Raw genomic sequence first — 20,006 nt, forward strand, 5'->3', positions numbered from 1 at the left:
TTTCCTTGCCAAACATTCCTTTTCAGTGAGAGGACATTTTCATCCCCTGGTAAACAATCCCCAGCCCGCTCAAAGCCGAGAAGGATGCCTGTCCCTCTTCAAGCTCTCCACTTAGTCCTGAGCTGATTTCAACCCCAGAGGCGTCAGTCTGCTCTGTAAATTCCTTTGTGAAACCTGAGAGCCTGGGCTCCCAAGGAGAGCAAAGATCCTGGAGGGGTTACAGTTTCCCTCCACCCTACAAGATCTGCTTGTGTTGGCAGCCGAAGAGTGTGTCTTTCCACACAGGCTCTTCCCTTTCTTGTGAACTCAGTTCAGAAAGCACTGCCAGGCTCCTTCCAAGCGGGAGAGGTAAGATCACTTACCTCCCTTGCAGGTCTACACAGGAAAGAGATGACATGCCTTGGGGGCTTTTCTAGTGAAAAGGGTCTAAACCTCCTTCTCAGCCACTATGAAGATGGCATGGCTCCACACACCAGGTGGCCGGGGGTGGAGGCTGAGGCCAATCTGAGCTTCATTGTAGTTTCATTTACTGGTTGGTGTGTGTAGGGAGGGGAGGGTGGTGGAGAGGAGAGAGGGAGAGAGAAAGGATTAAGGGAGGAAAGAAATTAAAGAGATGGCAAATGAATCCGGCTGATGTGGCTCAGTGGTTGAGTGCTGACCTATGAACCAGGAGGTCACGGTTTGATTCCAGATCAGGGCACATGCCCAGGTTGTGGGCTTGATCCCTAGTAGGGGGTGTGCAGGAGGCAGCCAATCAATGATTTTTTTCTCAAAATTGATGTTTCTGTCTCTCTATCCCTCTCCCTTCCTCTCTGAAATCAATAAAAATATATTTAAAAGAAAAAGAAAGAGCAGAAAGAGAAAGAGGGGGAAAGAACACCTTTATCTGGTTGGCCTTCAGCCGAGCCCCCAGGGTCTGTCACTCACCCCAGAATCCCCCACCAATGCCCTGGTGCTCTCCTCCTCCTTTAAGCTCCTGGGGCTTATTATTATTATTATTATTATTATTATTATTATTATTATTCATATGCAAGCCCTTTCTTAATATATGCTTCTTTAACCCCAGAATTTGGAAATGGAGTAATAAGTCATCAACTGGCAGCATCTTAGAAAACTTTTAGTAATAATGTATTGCTTTGGTGGCATTAAAGGAGGTACAATGAAGAAAGGTCTGCTGTTGCCTTGCTGTGAGGCTTCCAGGGTCACCATGGCGTGGGGTCTCCTGACTGCGAAGGCTTAACAAACTTTCGTCTGCTCCGGGATCCATCAGGTGGGCACCTGATCTGGTGTGTGCTCATGGACGCCTGCATTTTTGTAACCTCAAAGAAACATCTTGCCATTTCCAGTTAGATCGTGGTGGGTGGCGAGAAAGCAGGTCACGGGCAAGCCGTTGTTCTTTCCCCAACCTTCTGCCCAGCTGGCAGCACGGGAAGCGGATGCAGCTGAGAGCACTGCCCACAGGAGCCTCATCCCTGGCATTCCTGGGGCTCTAAAGGAGCTCTGAACACTGCCTGGCAGGGCCATGTGCCCGCAGACACCTGGCTCCCTGGCTTCCATCCTCTTCCACGCCAAGCTGAGCCACCTTCTACACACACACACACACACACACACACACACACACACACACACACTTACTTTTCTTGCTGAACCATTTGAAATCAGTTATCATGACACCTCACCCCTGAATACTTTAGACTATATCTCCTTAGAATAAGGATGCTCTCCCATATTACCCTCAACCCATTATTATACATAAGAAAACTGTCTATTAATAAGTGTCTAAAATAAGTCTATATTCAAATTTCTTTAATTGTCCCCAAAAATGTATTTTATGGCATTTAAAAAAATTTACAAGATCTAAGCAATGTTCATGCATTTTGTTTGATTGTTATATCTCATTAGTTTCTAGAACAATCACCTACTTCTTTTTTGTTCAAGTCATTGACCTCTTTGATGAGTCCAACTAGTTGCCTTGTTGAATATCCAACATTCTGGATTTGTCTGAATGCTGTCCATGACTGAATTCAGGCTCAGCATTTCTGGTTAGCATGTTACATAAGTAATGGTGTGGGCTTCTCACTGCAACACTTCAGGAGACGCGTAATGTCAAGTTGCCCCACAGGATCAGGCTACATAAACATTTGTTGAATGAATAAGTTATATTTATGATGTATGTATTTTTTTCCCATAGTCTTAGTAAGGCAGAGCCTTTAACCATCTCAATTCTGAGACCATGCTTAAGGGTGGCTTGTTTACTAAAACTTTAAGAAAATATGTATGTAAGCTTACAAATATATTCGTGTAAATCTAAGCACTAGGATGGTATTCTCAATTCTGGCTGGAAATTAAAATAACTAGAAAGGTTTAAAAAATACTGATACCTGGGCCCTAGCACTTCTCTTGATCATAAGTTTGCTCAGTTGTGAAGGGGCTGCTGGCTGGGTCTCTCCATTGTAAAGGTGCCTTTGCCTCTTCGTATTTAATAAGTAATCTGTGTGATCCTTTAATACCATGAGAATATCCTGACACCCAATGACATTTCACAAAATGGTTTTAGTGTTCCTTGATGATCTTGGCCCGAGTTAGCTGTTTCATTGGGGGTGGTAAAATAGTGAACTTTCTAATGTTGTCCTTTTCTCTCCATTGATAACCTGGCATTCTTCTGTAAAGAAAAGCTTTTCCTTTCCCCTTTCTCTGTCTATTTACTTTTTTATACATTTACATCTTGTATGTATTGAGTATCACTATGGACTCAATAGGTTACTTGTTGCATTCATAAATTACCATCATTATTCTTTTCAACACTCAACATATCCCAGATTTAGATAGCACGAGCCCCTTACAGCTGCTCCTTTTGGCAAGTCCCCACTAGTCCATGAGTATCTGCCTGCTTTCCAGCAGGGACAGTTCTAAGTTCATCTTGTACCTTCCCTGCTCCAGACCTGGAATCAGCTATTTCTCCAAGAAATGGGAGCCTATACATATTTTTTTTGAAGTGACAGAGCTATAAATCTCTGTATAGGAAGGAGGGAGACAGAAAACATGAAAAAAATACATATACTGTATGGGTATTTACTTAGAAGGGAGGTGAGCAGTTGATATCAGCTAGCATATCTTTGCGAAGAAAAATGCTGAGATACTTTTCATCTGGCCTGGATGTAGGGAGACCTAGATTTGTATCCTGACTCCGCATGTAATTTGGGGCAAACCACTTACCTTATTCCAATGAGTTTATTTAGGGGATGGGCAAGACATATTGAAGCTCTTTCTATGTTCCAAAATGTGATGTTCTAAAGAGCTTAACAATACCTAGTTATAAGAATGGTTTTGAGCTGATGGCACGGGGTAGTTCCTGTAAGATTTCAATGGCAGGAACTTCATCTTCTAGCTTTTCTCTGTTGACCTAGCAAGACTCATTGTGCAAAAGTGCTCAGCAAATGTCTCTGACGGTGATGGTCTGTCCTGAAGCTAGAATGAGACAAACAGACTAAGGTGCCAAGCTTTCAGAAAAACGTAAGAAACTGTGGCCGTGAGGCTTCCAGCATCAGGATGTTTATACAGGGAGGTTTTAGTCCTTAAGGTAAGAGGTCCTGCCTGCCTGAGCCTGGCCCTTCCTGATGACCAAGGACTGGACTCAATGACCACTCAGTGCTTTCACTAGCCCTAAATCTCTCTGCTTCCCAAAGAACCCATACTTGCGATTTCTTGTAGTGTTTTCTCTTTTATTCGGAAACTCTAAACTACACCAAGAAATATTTTTCTAACTCCTCCTTATTTGAAGTCAGAAATTGCATTTTAAAAATAATTCTCCCCTGCTTTAATAAATTGGCTAAAAAGGGTAAATGGATTTTCTTTCTGTGTTTGCAGTCACAGAAGCACTTATCTCTCACCCCAAGTGGATGTCCTGTGTAATTGGATGTGAAGTAATTCCAAGGTTGCATCAAAGCCTTTTCAGAGCGTTACTATGACAATCAGACTTCCTTTTTAAAAAATGCCTCAGTGCAAACTCTCTATCATCCTACTGTCCATTCAGTGAAATTTCATCTCATGAAGTAAGTTCAGCTTTTCAGAAAGTTTGGGGGCAGGAGAGGGAATCATTATGCATTCACATTAGCTCATTCTCCAACACACCCATTCTTCTCCAAGTTGTAACAGACAGTCCACTCATCCTTATCACGGTCTCAGAAAGTTGAATGGTAAAGGCTTTGCCTTACTAAGACTATAAGAATTAGTGTAAGGGCCTCAAAAAGAACCCATTGTTTGGAGAAATAAGAATGTTAATATAAAGTCACTGACAGCCCTTCCTGGTCTTTTATTACTACCTTTTTGACACAGACTCCAGCAAAGGCAAGAATTTGGGCAGAGATTCTCAGAGGGGAAGGAGGAGAGAAGCCTTATCAAAATCTTTAAGGTCCAGGGAAGTTTAAAAAAACATCTTCAAAATTGCCATTGCTTTGATTTGGTTTGGACCTCAAGTTGATCTTGACATTTCTATGCATGTTAACAGAAGGTGTGGGATTTATTTTTTTTATTTTAAGAAAGAGAGAGAGAGAAAGAGAGAGGGAAACACCCATGTGAGAGCGAAACATTGACTGGCTGCCTCCTGCATGCTCCCTCCCAGGATGGAGCCTGCATCCTCAGCATGTACCCTGGCTGGTAACTGAACCGGCAACCTTGCAGTGCACAGGATAGCACCCAACCCACCGAGCCACACTGGCCAGAACTGAGATTTTTCACAGTTATCGAATGGGGGCATGTCTTAAAAATGGTTGAAATACACTGGGCTGGTGAAGGCTTTCTGGACCACTTCCTATTTTAGAGGCTTTGGAGAATCCACTCTGCTGCAGCCATTACTACCTTTTGATTCAGTGGTTTTGAGGCCTCAATAAAACTGTAGGGCCCCAGAAATCATTTTGTTCAGAGCTGTCCTTGGTAACATGAGGATCTGAGACTCGAAGAGGTAAAGAGGCTTGCTCAACTAAACACAGGGCAGAGCCAGGATTCAAATCTCATGCCTTTGATTCTTTACAACTTCATACGTATACAGCTGCCGCCTTCTCTAGCAGGGGAGTTTGTCTTTTGGTGTTAGAAAACGCCTGACACATAATAGACTAGGAAAGGGCTGAAATCTGCTGCTAGAACGTGGTTTCCTTTATCTTGAAGTGAACCTTTTATCCCGAACACTGCCCGAGGGCCTACATGAACAGAGGCTGTCTCAGCGGAGTTTACGGAACAGCCATGGGGTCGTGTTGGCTGACAGGGGTTTGCATGTGTGGCAGAGTCGGAGTTGGAACACATTAGTTCCTGGAACAAGGCACCTGCTGAGAGGTCTGGCGGGCAAGCCTTACACAGCCTTTGCCTATCTCTCATGTTGGAGGCCGCTGATAACCGCGGAAAGAACTTGTCCTGTGTTGCTCACAGCTGTGTGCGTGCATCTTCTTCTCAGAGCCCCGAGAAGAGGACTTCAGTCTTGACTCTGTAATTTAAGAAATGAAAGCAGACACCACAATCCTGCTCAGAATGGCTCAGTACTTTTGGCCTTTCAACTAGTACAGGTGATTCCATTCCGGTTGGCAGGGGAGGGGAAACAACCTTGAACCTTGTTTGCTTCACTTTGTGACCTCCCTTTGGCACTTTCGAGTGTGTAACTGAACCAGGGCTTGGCTGTGGGATACTTGCATTCCTAGTCAGGCAAAGTCAGCTACTTCTTTGAGCCAAGGAAGGTGAGTAGCAGCTGGGCCTGGGAAGGCTATCAAGAGGGATGGCAAAATGAGCAATTTTAAGTACAACAGTGGAACAAGGTGTCTTCTAAGTAAGAATCTGGCTTCAGGCCTTGGAGGCCTTCCTTTCAGTGTCTAGGTAGGTGTTCTAAGGACAAGGAGTATTAATAACAATAACATTTTATGTGCTATCAAGTGCCTTTGATTGTAGCACATGAAAGTGACCTTTTGGAAAAAACAGCCTATATGCCCTAAATACAAGAGTGGCTAAATAGGCAATGGTATATCCATACATGGAAATAAATCCATGAAGTTGTTTAAAATAATGAGATAGAAAGACAATCTCTAAAACATATTATTGCGGGGGGGGGGTGGTGGTTAAGTACCAAATAGACACTCAGTAAGGTTGTAATTAAGCAACCTTCTGATACTTAAAAGTTTTGTTTGTAATCCTCACCCAAGGATATGTTCATTGACCTTGGAGAAAGGGAGAGAGAGAGAAAGAGACATCCGATGTGAGAGAGAAATATCGATTGGCTGCCTCCCATACACACCCTGACTAGATATTGAACCCGAAACCTAGGTATGTGTCCTGACAGGGAATCGAACCTGCAACCTTTTGGTGTACAGGATGACGCTCCAACTGAGCCATGTTTTAATTTTTAACAAAAACAAATATCTATATCTATATCTATATCTATCTATACTTACATAGTTAAGGAAATATAGTAAGAAAAAGAAAATGTCTGAGTAGAGGTATCTTAAAATTTGGAAAGATGAAATCGTCCTTGGAGCCGAGCCATTGCACAGGAGCACGGGAGGCATATGGGCATGTCTTTCAAACCCTGGGTGGCAGCAAGAAGTGCTTTAGGCCCTGCTTCTCTGCCTCTCAATTTCTCCTTTATAAGCTGTAAACAGGTTATATTCTGGTCCCGCTGAAATGCACAAATCCTGCAGGCAGTGGGGAAAGGCTCAAGAGGGAACTGGCGAAGCTCAGGGACCATTCCCCTGCTCATTCTGGTCATAGATTGTTAGCACCGGATGCTCAATGATTGCAGAACCAATCTGGAGCTTTGTTGTCTCAATTCATCTTGATAAGAAAAGGTTATGCCTACTCTGAGGCTAGGATAAAGCCAAGTCTACACATTTTGGGCTTTACCCCGCTAGGGGAACTTTTATAGATGGAAGCTCCTTAAAAACAAGGGACAGTGAACTGTCTTCTAGTTGAGAAGCTTTGTTTGCAATTCCGATGAATAATGATTTGAAAATACAGTTTTGTCTTATGTGTTGTTTGGGAGCTAAATGTCTAAATGTACCTAAATCCTCTCGGATTTTATGACAAACGGTACCAACATGGGGAAAGGAGAGGCCTGGTGGTGATTTTGCCGGCCCTGAAGGTATCTGAGAATCTGCCCAGCTTGCTCCCTTTTTTAAGTTCAGCCAGTTCCATCAACCCTTCAAGTGCCATCCTCTGAAAGTTTTCTTCAAGACTTCCTGGAGCGGTCTGTACAGAACCAGGCAGGATTGAGGGGATGATTAAGTGACTAGTGGAGGGAATGGGCCTGGTAAGCCATCCTACCCACTTTTACTTGCATCCTGTCAGGTGATCAGAACACTGAAGAGCCTTTTCATCAGTTTTGGTTGGGCCCTGAGTGGGTCTAGGTATGAACTGCCCTAGAAAATCTGCTCTGAGTTCAGTGATTCTCTGCTTCTGTTGGATGGAATGAAAACTCTTAAACCTGCATCCACCAATGAGCTTTGTATCTACACCAAGTTACTTAATGTGTCTGTTGCTTGGCTTCCTTTCTGTAAAACGAAAGCACTGTTCATACTTGAACTTTGTGGGCACCAATAGCTCTGGGATTCCATCTTCAAGACTCAGAAACAGGCCCTGGCCAAGTAGCTCAGTTGGTTAGAGTGTTGTCCTAATACACCAAGGTTGTGGGTTTGATCCCCAGTCCCAGAACATATAAGAATCAACCAGTGAATGCAGAAGTAAGTGGAACAACAAATCTCTTTCTTTCTCTTTGCCTCTCTATAAAATCAATAATAATAATAATAATAATAGTAATAATAATAACTCTTAAATAATCCATGACTCTTCCCCCAAGATAACTCCTAACACTCCCCTCAGGTTGAGTCTGACCTAGGACAAAAAGGCATAAGAAATGGTAGGAAAAATTTAAATGGCCTCTTCCTACGTGAAGAAACCAATGAACATGGTAACAGCTATCGCCACCTCAAAGAAAACACCAGGAAATTTCCTTAAGATAAAATTCCTTTAGGAGAGAATATCAGGAGATCAAAACAGACACAAGGATTACGGGGAGGGGCCCTCTCGGCCAGTGTTTAGTTTTGGGAGTCAATGTCTCATTCAGAAAGTTCCAGAGAAACCATCCATGGGCTAATTAGTAGAAGGGGCAGGAAAGAACGGCAGCCAGGTGTGTTGAGTAGGTAAGTTGGAAGGCGTGTAGACACAGAAAGGTCACTATCACATCCTAATTAGCACTCCCCCTCATTAATACTCTTTCCCTCTTCCTTTGTTTCTTTTGCTTTAAAAAAAAAAAGGTTTCAAATGGCTTTGAAGATAGTAACCCATTTCTCCTTTAACTATTAAGAGACCTAAACAAATATATATATATATATATAATATCCTCTCCTGAGGATATTTTTTTCTATAGATTTTCAGAGAGAGAGAGTGGAAGGGAGGCAGGGGTGGCGGGGAGAGAGGTGAAAGAGAAACATCAATGTGGGAGAGATACATCTCTCAAAAAACGACTGATTGCCTCTCGCACATGCCCCAACTGGGGCTAGGGATGGAGTCTGCAACCCAGATACTTGCCCTTGACTGGGAATCAAATCCGAGATCCTTTGCTGCAATGACTGACTCTCCAATCACTGAATCATGCAAGCCAGGATGAGACCTAAATATTTTTACATAACGTAGCACCTCAGAGACGAGAAACCTGAAACATCCCTGCCCAAAGCACAGCTCTTTGCTTCTCTGGCAATGCATCTCAAACTTTGATGCATTCCAATGATCTGAGTGCTTTGAAAATACAGATTCCTAGGGCTCACCATAGATGGACTCAGATGCTCTGAAGAGGGGCCCAGGGGTCTGCATTTTTGACAAGCTCCCATAGGTGTCTTTTACCCACAGCATCTGAGAACTTTGGCTCTATGACCTAATCAAGGTCATACCGTGGCAAATAACTGGTCTCATATAATCTATCTCTGGACCATTTGGATCCTTTTTGAATAAAAACTGCTCCAGTAAGTATGCTGTTTTAGAAGACAGTAAGTGTGTCATATGCTAATTATGGCCAATGACGCCATAAAACAAAAGTGCATTACTGAATGCTTTCAATTTCTTATAATGATGGCAAGAAGGCATGTCATGGGGCCTTTTTAGCCCCAGACATCACTCCAGAGAATTCCAACAGATATAGACAAGGGCCATGCGGACTCGGATCCTTTCCTCTCAGGCTGTTTACCCATGGGAATAGGATGTCCTGAAGTAACACTTCCCCCAAGTGAAGTGCTGATAAGTCCGGTTATCAGAAAGATATTACCAGGAGTGTGATGTGCTGGGTATTTACATTTTCCTGATAGAGTTAGTCATATGAAAGCTGACAAAGAAGGCAAAAGAGCAGTGTTGTGGTGCAATATCAACAGGCAGCTGTCCCCTGGCTTCCCGATAAATAGGATGACTGGCATTGCTGAGCGGTGTGGTCACTGCCAAAGGAATGGCCCTCTCACATTTCCTCTTGATTCACATATTCAGTGGGGTTGCCTGTCATCTCCTCCCTCTTCTGCTTCCCAGACATTGAGTCTGGAACGAAAATTCACCTGCCTCTGAGCTGGCCACTGGTGGGGGCGGGGGTGTTACTTGGGTTCCCAGGTTGGAAGATTATCTCACCCAGCCCTGGCTATATAAGCTGCCTCGTGTGGAGGAGCCCAGCAGGGCCGACTGAAGGGATTCATTCCGCAGGAGAAAAACATACAGACAAACTTCAGGCCAACATGATGATGCTGAAAGTGGAAGAGCTGGTATGTAAGACACGTTATTTTTATGCAATGAAAACTGGTTTGGTCTTGGTTTTAATTTGAAAATGAAAATGTCCTTTTTTCTTTCAGGCATAATGCACAGGTATATAATGCACAGTGAAAATGTCGTATATGGAAAATGGTTGGTTTATGTGATAAAATGAGTGAAACTGGAAAAATGGAGCTGGGATCAATGAATTTTCTACATGTTTCCTATTTATTACCTTTTCCTTTTTGGTTTTATTACTAAAGTGTACACTCACATGTCATTATCAAAATGCCTTAGGGAAGAAGCTCTATGGCAAGAACATGTGTCAGAAAACTTTTCAACTCAAGGCCAAGAGTTATCCAAAGCAATAAGATGAAAGGATTTTAAGTATTCAGAGGGGGTGGTTTTGATTTTCCTAGGAGAAATGTGACCCAGTGGATTAAGTGTATTTCAGCATATCAATCTAACCTAAACCTTGATTTAACTATGACAGCAGGACAAGTACCTGAAGGTAGTCCTGGAACATCGCAGCAATGGGTCACACCTGAGATCTGACAGTTGCAAGGGGGTGGCTGTTGCCAGGGAGGACCAGGGGCCTCCTGCAGCATCCTCCACAGAGGACGACACCAGGACAAGCCCTGCTACTCTGACCTGCCATCTTCTTCCCTCGTAGGTCACAGGGAAGAAGAATGGCAGTGGGGACACTGGGGAGTTCCTCCCTGAGGATTTCACAGATGGAGAGTATGAAGCTGCTGTTACTTTGGAGAAGCATGAGGACCTGAAAACACTTCCGGCCCACTCAGTGAGCCTTGCAGAGCAGCAGTGGAAAATTGAGAAACAGCGAGAGGCAGAGGTAAGAACTTTCCATGGGATCCGCTAATGGGAGGTTAGGGATAGCATAGGGAAAAGGAGGTGCCAAGCAGGAAGAAGCAAAGAGAGAAACAAAATAAATGCCACCATCCCAAAGATGTTTCATACCAAATATGAACCCCCATAAAGAGACAACTTCTATGGGATACGTTGTGGGGAAAGAACTCTTTGGCGAGACTACGTCCTCCAGATTCTGAATCAATGATGGAAGGTTCTTGGACCATGTTCTGATTGAAAGACTTGGAAAGAGAAACGTGTCCAGTGAATTTCTGATGTCACATGCATCTAGTTAATCCCAGGAAAGAGAGACTCCTTTCTCTCAATAACGTGGTTTGTGGTTTAAGGATCATTGTTTGATTGTGTCTGCTCTCTGTGTTGCTAAGATCTGTGTTCCTGGGTGAATTTTCATTACTTACTAACCACAGATAAAACATGCATTAGTTAGCTGTAGTCCTTGGACAGTCTGTTTCATGGTCCCTGCTTACTGGGCCATCTGAAAGAGATTGGCATTGATATTTCAAAGCTTAGCATTCATTATTAGATTATTTTGGGTAAAAAAAAAAATCCTTGAGTATGATGAAATAATTCAACAGAAATCTGGGGTTTATGGCAGTAATTACAAAATCATCACTTAGAGACTAGATCCTATCTCCAATTAGTCAAAAGCTGATGCTACATGCAAGATAAGTAAATCTGAAGGCAATTAATTAAAAAATCAGACCCCCAAATCCTCGAATAAGAAATGACTAAACTGAAATCAAAGATTTATTTTTTTTATTCTTTTGCTCAAGCTGTACACATACTTATCTCAGAACTTGCAGGTTTTGTTTAGACACAACCAGAATACTTGTCAGTAGAACTCAACATATTTTGAAACACAGATTTCTTTTTTAGCTCAAGAAGAAAAAACTAGAACAAAGATCAAAGCTTGAAAATTTAGAAGACCTTGAAGTTATCATTCAACTGAAGAAAAAGAAAAAATACAGGAAAACTAAAGTTCCAGTTGTGAAGGAACCTGAACCTGAAATCATCGTAAGGGCTTTTAGGCTTTGTAGTCTTACATGTCTGGCGTGTGTGCTACAAGGGAATAAACCTGTGGAGGGTTTGATTGAATGTTGGGCCGCTCCTGGGTAACTCTCACCCAATTTTGGCTTTAGACAGAACCTGTGGATGTGCCTCGGTTTCTGAAGGCTGCCCTGGAGAATAAACTGCCAGTAGTAGAAAAATTCTTGTCAGACAAGAACAATCCAGATGCTTGTGATGAGGTAAGGCTTGCACAAAGCACTGCAAAACCCAGCTCATTAATTTTGTGTTTCTTCTGCTTTACTGCAGCCTTGCTAATATGGTGCCAAAAATCAATCCACCTGAAACAGCTTCCCCAGCTGTAGCCCCATATGTCAGCAGCATAACAGAAGAGTACAATGGTCCAAAACCACTCCCCCCCAACACACACACAAACCTGGATTAGTGCTATCGATTGAATAAATTTTTGCACTCATATATTTCTGGCTGATTTTTCACTCGTCTTTAACTTCTTAGATCCTTGGGATAGGCTTTTAATAAGGCCAGGCCAACAAACTACCTTTGCAGAAATAGAGTGTCCCTCCAAAAATGTATATACACTTCTTTTCTGATAGCTCAATTGATGTTTCTTTCTTTTCAGATTTAACCCACTGGAGTTAATAACTATTCAAAGTGTCTATGCATTTTTGGGGACACCCTGTATATAATTAGCATCATCTCTGATTGGACCCAAACACATCAGCTCTAGGTGGGGAGTTCAGAGACTAGTGTTCACGTACCAGTTCTACCTCTACTTTGCTACTTGATTTTTAGCAGCTAATTTGCATTTCCTCAATCTCAGTTTCCTTATCTGTAAAGAGGGCACTGGAGTGAAATAATGCCTAAAGTTGTTGCAGCTTTAATAAGTCTAATTCACCTATTTGTATGAAGCCAATTTACCAGAAATCACTAATCCTTTTTGTATTCAGAAATGTAAATGGGGAATCATTTCTGAAGTTGAACTAAAAATGAGTGCTCTCATTTTCTTAAAATGAATTGAATACTTTTTTATATTTAACTTACCAACAGTCCCAGATGAAAGAAAACTGTCTCATCTGCATGATAAATATCACACAAACAATGAAGGCGCAAAATACAACAGAGGGAAAAATCAGCATTTAGGTCATCTTGAACCTTCAAGTTCACATCCCAGTATGTAGAATTCTAGGCACTTAGAAATGTACTTTGCAGGAAGCACAAACCTCAGTTGCAGGATAATTGTTCTAGTTCTGCAATTTTAGTGAATTTAACATTTCTAATTCATAAAGAAGCACTCAAATTTCTATCAATTAGGTCATCAGAGTCCCGAGGTTCATACCCACTAGAAAGGATTTATGCACATTTTTATATGCATTTCTCTCTTTTTAAATCTCTATCCTGACAGTATAAACGGACAGCTCTGCATAGAGCATGCTTGGAAGGACACCTGGCAATCGTGGAGAAGTTACTGGAAGCTGGAGCACAGATCGAATTCCGTGATATGGTGAATATATTTCTTCGCTTGGAGATAAGCCAAAATGTATAGACTATATGAAGCTTGAGAAAAGCTAAAATGAAACCCTGGGCTGATTGGATTGGAAATTGATCTGAGAGAACTAGGCAAAAGCTATTTCTCCACACAAGAGATGGGACTAGGTCATGTGGAAAATATTTTCTATACATACTGAAAAGGAGAGAAGTGTTCCAGGGAAGAGAAGGAAGTGAAAGTTGTTGAGCAGAATTCAATATCCTCATCAGAGAGCTGGGTCATTATCAAGTCAGTAGCATTACTGAGAAGTAATACAGTCGACATTCGCCTTTCAACATCCCCGCCCTTCCATTATACACGGCAGTCTGCGCGCTGCCCCTGGGCTGCCAGCAATGAATCAGAATTCTCTCGCTGCATGCCTTATATGATAGATGCTGACTGCCATAGATGTGATTTGGGGCTAGACTGCATACTAAATGAATTGCATCTATGAAAAGCAGCTGCTTTTCATACCTCAATAATTCAACACTGTGATTTCTACAAAGACCAGTATACAGCGTATTTTATGAACTGAAATTGAGCTGGAAAATGCTTTATTTATTTAAATGCAGTTCAATTTGGCTTTAGAGCAAAGTGGAAAAGGTACATGAAGAGTACAAAGGATTTGGCTAAAATTGAACCCAAAAGACACAGAAAAACAATTAAAGAAACAAAAAATAAAGTTAGCATGGGAAGACACTAAAATTCATGAGTGTGGGATTTGACAGGCCATAGACAAACCACACAGAGCAGCGGAGGTGGCCCTCTCTGAGTAGGTGCAGTACGCAGTGACCACAAGGGATGACGGGGAGGTGCAGAGACTATGCTAGCACAAAGGAGAGAGAGAACGGGCAGGAGATAAGAAACAACAGGGGCACAGGAAGAGGTGTCAGATCCAAGTTAAAATCTTTTTTGGAAGGGACCACTTTTATTCTGCCAGAATTTTGAAGTACACTGTTTATAGGACTTTTGAGTATTCCTATTTGGCAAAAGTGATTAAAAGTGCGTTTGCATATCTATCCTGCCCTTCACTAGCTGTGTGTCCTTGGGGAACAAACATGACTACTGTGGAGCCCTGATTTTCTCATCGCAGTACCACCTACCTCATTCATAATGTGGCCGGGAGGACGACCCAGTAGAGGGTGGCTGGCACTATGCTGGCATGAGGAAATTCTCAACAAATTGTAGTTCTTATTCTTCTTAATACATGTTTATTAGATTAAGAGCCTCCTAACGATGCACACGACAGATGCACACATATGCATGCATATACTCCCGTTCGCACACATGGAGTTTAGCTAAAGCATTTGGCAAAGAGCCTTCAACTCCAATAGTTGGAACTGGGGATCTAGACGGGGACAACCACTGCTACCAGATGCCCTAGCAAAGCAGGTGTTCCTGGGCCTTAGACACCAAGTCGGCACTGATTCCTCTGACCAGACTCTTCTTTGCCTTAAGTCATGTTCTTTTACCTTCCGGATTAGCTGGAATCTACAGCCATCCACTGGGCAAGCCGTGGAGGAAATGTGGATGTCTTAAAATTGTTGCTGAATAAAGGAGCAAAAATCAGTGCCCGGGATAAGGTATTTCTCCTCTGCAGCCCTGCGCCCACCCCTCACCACCCCCACCCCCCGCCCGCCTTCTCCCTCTCCCCCTCCTCCTCCTCTCTCCCTGTTCCCCTTCTCTCCTTCTCCCTCTCCCCCTCTCCCTCTCCCCCTCCCCTTTCCATTCCTCATTTCCCCCTTCCTCCCACCTTTTGCCATCTGCTGAGAGCCCATGCAGTGTGTGGGGTACCATAGTGGCCACTCCCCCGCCACCCCCACATGCCTCGGGGTCTGGGACAGCCCGGTCCTCACGCCCAGCAAATCAACCTTGTTCTCCAATCTCCCAGTTGCTCAGCACAGCGCTGCACGTGGCGGTGCGGACGGGCCACTACGAATGCGCGGAGCATCTCATCGCCTGTGAGGCGGACCTCAACGCCAAAGACCGAGTGCGTAGTCAGTTTACTCCTTGGTGACTTGGATTACTCCCCAAGCCGGTACCCACGGTACCCACCTCTGTCCTCAGGCCCCCCCTTCAGCGTGTTCACTCTGCTTCTCTAGGAAGGAGATACCCCACTGCACGACGCCGTGAGACTGAATCGTTACAAGATGATCCGACTCCTGATTATGTACGGCGCGGACCTCAACGTCAAGAACTGTGTAAGTGCTCCCAACTAGGGTCCCTGCCTGCAGGATTTCCAATGTATAAAACCGTCTCGAAAATCGTCCCACAATGGTAGTATTTCAGGGGTCACCTCTAATGGTTTCAGGGCCCCCGTTGGTCCATTCCATCACTGCTAACCTTGGCAGACTCGGGTCAGCTGGTCAGAGTTGGGGAGAGCCATAGTGAATGCTATGACTTCAGTGTCTAATATGGTATCTAGTAATTCTTTTAGAATTCGGTCTTGAAAATAAAAGATGGTCCAATTGCTCGCCTCCACGGACACAAGTGCAATCTGCTGTGGCCATCCTGGCTGAGCACCGCCTGGGGTTGACAGAATAGCCACCACCTTCCTGAAGTGGTCTCAAATTCCACAGCGGTCAACGCAGCCAGAGCCAATGAACTCAAATCAATCAATATCTAATCCCAGGAATTCGCAGTCCTCCCCTCCTGACAACAGCATCGCATGCTACCACTTTCTTCCAGGGGCCGCTGTACTGTTGCCTATATTTTTGAGATAATCTCCATCTATTTTCCGCTTTGGTTTATCTGCACATCCCTCAAAAATAACTTCCTATATTTAGGCCTCGAAAATGCTTGTATAAGTCCCCTTTACAAGTATGTATTAATTTAGCTTCATCTGTAAGCAGGGAATGAAACCAACTTCTCATGGTCCCAATTCCCAGGCAAACATCACCTAATATAAGCTTTAAAAATATCATCCAGAGGAAAGGGTGTAAATTACTGAAAAAGTAACTTGAAAGCTTTTGGAGAATTGCTAAAAAAAAAAAAAAAAAAAAAAAAAGAAGGAAAACAAAATCCCAGTGATCATATAATGTGAATTATTTCTTCTCCTTATTGTATTACTATGAGACTGAGAGGAATATTTTATCATGAAAACAATTGGCTTGATGACAGGAACAAAGAGTAAGTTCAAGAAATAGAGACTGCTGCTTGGGGTGGGAAAGTGTTAAAGGTAGAATTCCCTCACCCCTGATACTGGGATTGGCTTTATCTAATAATTTAAAGTATCAGAAAAAGAGTTGATTCAGACAAATCTCCAAAGCTGCAGAAAATATGGTGTGTTTTTTTCTTTCTTCAGACAGTGAGACACTACTCGCAGAGATAAATAGCATACAGATTGGGGAGACTGTGTAACTAGGCAGAAAATCAGGAGATATATTTCAATAGAGTGGAGTGCCAGGAATGTATGGAATAGCCAAAAATATATAAAAAGGGCTCCGAGTTCTGTATATCAGTGAGACCCAGGCATGTGGGTTCTGAAACTATTTATGTCATTGACTCAATGGGTCCATGTTCCACAAAAGACCAATAAGCTATTGGAAACCATCTTGAAAGGGATTGGAAACAACACACAATATGTTATTGTATTGTAGTCCAAACTGTCTTCATGTCTGCTGATAAGTGTTTCTCAAGGGATATGCGTGAGAAGTTCCAGGGTGAAGGTTACAGGGCCACTAATTCAATATGCACAGGGGCAGGCGGATCATATACTAGTAAATAACATAAGTGGTGGCTGCAAAAATCTGTGCACATCACTTTGCAAGGTGGAGGCTCTTCCCAAATCCAGCCCGCTGTTGCTCGGCAGAACCAGTCTCCTGCTGCCAGCTCTTCTGATTTTTTTTTTTTTTTCAGAGATCACAAATTCAGTTGGGAAATCTCTTATTTCCCAACTGTTGACAATTAATTCCAATGTACAAAACACACACACACAAAAAAAACCTAAGCTGTTTGGGCCAAAACAAAACAGGTCTCTAGACTGATTTGCATCTCAAAGCTGCCAATTCGCAATCTCTGTGTTAAAGAGAGACTTCTGAATGAATAGAGATGGAAAGTTTTAGAACTTCTCATATTTAAAGACAAGAATTGAGCGGTGACATAATTCTAATTTTCTGTGATATCTTGAGACATTCAAAAGAAAAAGAATTTTGGCGTCAAAAATTATTTATTCACACATGTCATTGATGTCACCTCCAGAAAAGAAAACTTTCCTGGGAGAAAGCTCACTGTAACTAGTTGTGAAAAATCTACCCCCTGGAGCAGTAATAGTTCTGAGCATTTCCTGAGTATTTAAGCCAAGGCGTTGAAGCAGCTGGGTTACCACCAGTTTTTATCAATCAAGGAATCATTTTACAAATTGATAGGAACTGCGGATTTTTATTAATACCTGAAATAGTCCTGTGGGGGGTGGGGGGTGGGGAATGCTAATCTGAAATGCCAAAAGCATTCCCATGAGAAACAGTGAAAGACTGGTTTGAATAAAAATGGCAAATCACTCACAGAAGAAAGCATAAAACACTTCAGTAACACACACCCATCCATTACCTCATTAAACATATCTTGAGAGAGGATGTGAATTTATAGATGCCTTCCATCTGGAAGTCAAATTGCCTCATCTATTTTGATTAGGCTGGGAAGACCCCGATGGACCTGGTGTTACACTGGCAGAATGGAACCAAAGCGATATTTGACAGCCTCAAAGAGAACTCCTACAAGACCTCTCGCATAGCTGCATTCTGAGAGACAGGACTGCGGGCTTTCTTCAGCTGCTCCTCACCGGTGACGTCTGGAAGGCACGGCCCCAGAGAAGAGCAACTTAGTTATAAAACCCTGCTTCTCCTCATCAACCTATGGTCAGGCTGCACCTTATGAAGTTTTGAGAAAGCACGGGGACATAGGCGTTGAAATTTCCCTTAGAGCAGTGGTCGCTCGCGAGCCGCGGTTTGCTGCTCTGTTGACTAATGAGTTTGCCGACCACTGCCTTAGAGCGACCCACTCTATTTATTTGTACCTATTCCTGTGTATTTATTTATTCTTAAATGAACTCCACTATCACTGATACTCAGATTCTTTATGCTCATCCGTTTGGTGGGCAGAGCTTGATTCGTACACAATGCTCCAGAGCCTTCCCGTAGATAGTCTGTAACCCATGCCAATGAGCAGTGCTCAGGGGCTGCCTATGTGTCACCTCACTCACGTAGGATATTTCGAGGTGTTTTTAAGAGACAAAGGTGATTATTGCCGCCCTCTTTTCTCCTGAATTTTTATTGCTGAAGTCTGAGGCAATGGAAAAGCATATAGTGATGGAAACAGTAGCATGGAAGAGAAGGACAGGAAAGCCAGCCATTTTCCGGCTGGGCCTGGTATTCCTTACCAAGTCACGCACTGTGCTAAGGTGAAGCGGATGTTGTGAGTGTGAGCGGAGTGCAGTGGAAGGAGTGGGCAATGGGGCCATGCAGAATGGGATTTGCTCAAAAAGATGAAAGTAAAGGCAAATTGTAAATGTGTAAATGTATCGTATGTCGTATGTATATTTTATATTCATAATAAAAGCAAACACATTCTAAACCTCTTTCTAAGTACTTCTATAAGTGAAAAAGGCCATTTAGATAGGGTGTTGTTATTCCTCCAAGTTTTTCAGATTAGGACTGCCCTGTAGAACAGTATTTCTCAGTAGTTAATATGTATGTGGATCACATGAGGATCTTAGAATGCAGATTCTGATTCTGACAGGCTCAGATTGGACCTGAGGTTCTAGGGGTGGTAGTATGCCACAACCACCCCTTGGGCTGCAAGGCTTGAAAACCACTGATACAAAGGCGTAAGTTCTTGCGTGGCCATGGTGGCTCAGTGGTTGAACATTGATAAACCTGGATTCCTGATCAGGGCTTATGCCCGGTTGCAGGCTTGATCCCTGGTGTGGGGCATGCAGGAAGCACCGATCAATGATTCTCTCTCATCATGGATGTTTCTATCTCTCTCTCCCTCTCTCTTCTTCTCTGAAATGAATAAAAATATATTAAAAAAAAAAAAAGTTCTTTTGGCTCCAATGATGGGGGAAAGAGACCCCTGGTGGGCAGAATGTTTACTGCATGCTAAACAATGCTTAAGTTCCATCAGGAATGGACTGAGGTTTAACCATTATTATGGACAGCTCTGGCAGTGTCAAAGGCCTCCAACAAAAAAACACACCTGTTGAATAACTTCCTGCATCCAAAGGTTTTGTTGCCAGGTGTTGGACCAGGTGCTAAGACCTGGGATGAGAAAATTCGATGAATACTAAGAAATAATCACAGAAATCAATACATATATAGTAAATGCCTGTAGTGAGTACAATGAAGTAAAAAATAGAGTGCTATGAGTCTAAGATGTGGAGGCACATCATTTGATGGGGAGAGGGGATATCTACAAAGACTGCTTAGAGGTGGTGGCTTTCAGAGGAATCTAAGGGATAATCTGGAGTAATCCAAGCACAGAACATCCCAGGCAGAGGAGAAGAGGGGAAAGGGCAAGGTTCTGGGAATAGTGTGGCACGTTAGGAAATGTCTGAAGACCATCATGAAACACCAGCACTGGTACCCTCCCCAGAACTCACTCCAGACAACATCACACACATAACCTCTTAGCTATGCCTTCAACACTTTGCGAGGACACTCAGGCATAGTCCATACCAGCTACTGTAGGTAGCTGGTCATGCACACACACATGAGGATGGTGTGAAATATTTTTGAACCTTTTCTATCTAATTTCCTAACAATCCAAGCCAACCTCCCAGGGGCAGGGGCAGCTTCCTTCTATCTCCCTGCTT

General features: G+C 43.0%; 1 protein-coding gene across 2 annotated transcripts; it reads left to right on the forward strand.

The window, feature by feature from the left end:
- The first annotated feature begins 306 nt into the window (after positions 1-306).
- ANKRD1 (ankyrin repeat domain 1) lies at positions 307-19,219 on the forward strand. 2 transcript variants are annotated; one of them, XM_080687460.1, is made up of 10 exons: positions 307-348; positions 9,622-9,770; positions 10,430-10,609; positions 11,521-11,658; positions 11,784-11,891; positions 13,073-13,171; positions 14,680-14,778; positions 15,087-15,185; positions 15,298-15,396; positions 17,828-19,219. In XM_080687460.1, the coding sequence occupies exons 2-10, from the start codon at positions 9,744-9,746 to the stop codon at positions 17,936-17,938; spliced, it is 960 nt and encodes a 319-aa protein (XP_080543586.1). In that variant the 5' UTR covers positions 307-348; positions 9,622-9,743; the 3' UTR covers positions 17,939-19,219. The 2 variants fall into 2 exon arrangements, with proteins under 2 accessions (XP_080543586.1, XP_080543585.1); XM_080687459.1 differs by lacking the exon at positions 307-348 and having other exon boundaries at positions 9,367-9,770.
- The last annotated feature ends 787 nt before the right edge of the window (positions 19,220-20,006 follow it).

Source organism: Plecotus auritus (genome assembly GCF_963455305.1).
Source record: "Plecotus auritus genome assembly, chromosome: 9".
Taxonomy (NCBI): domain Eukaryota; kingdom Metazoa; phylum Chordata; class Mammalia; order Chiroptera; family Vespertilionidae; genus Plecotus; species Plecotus auritus.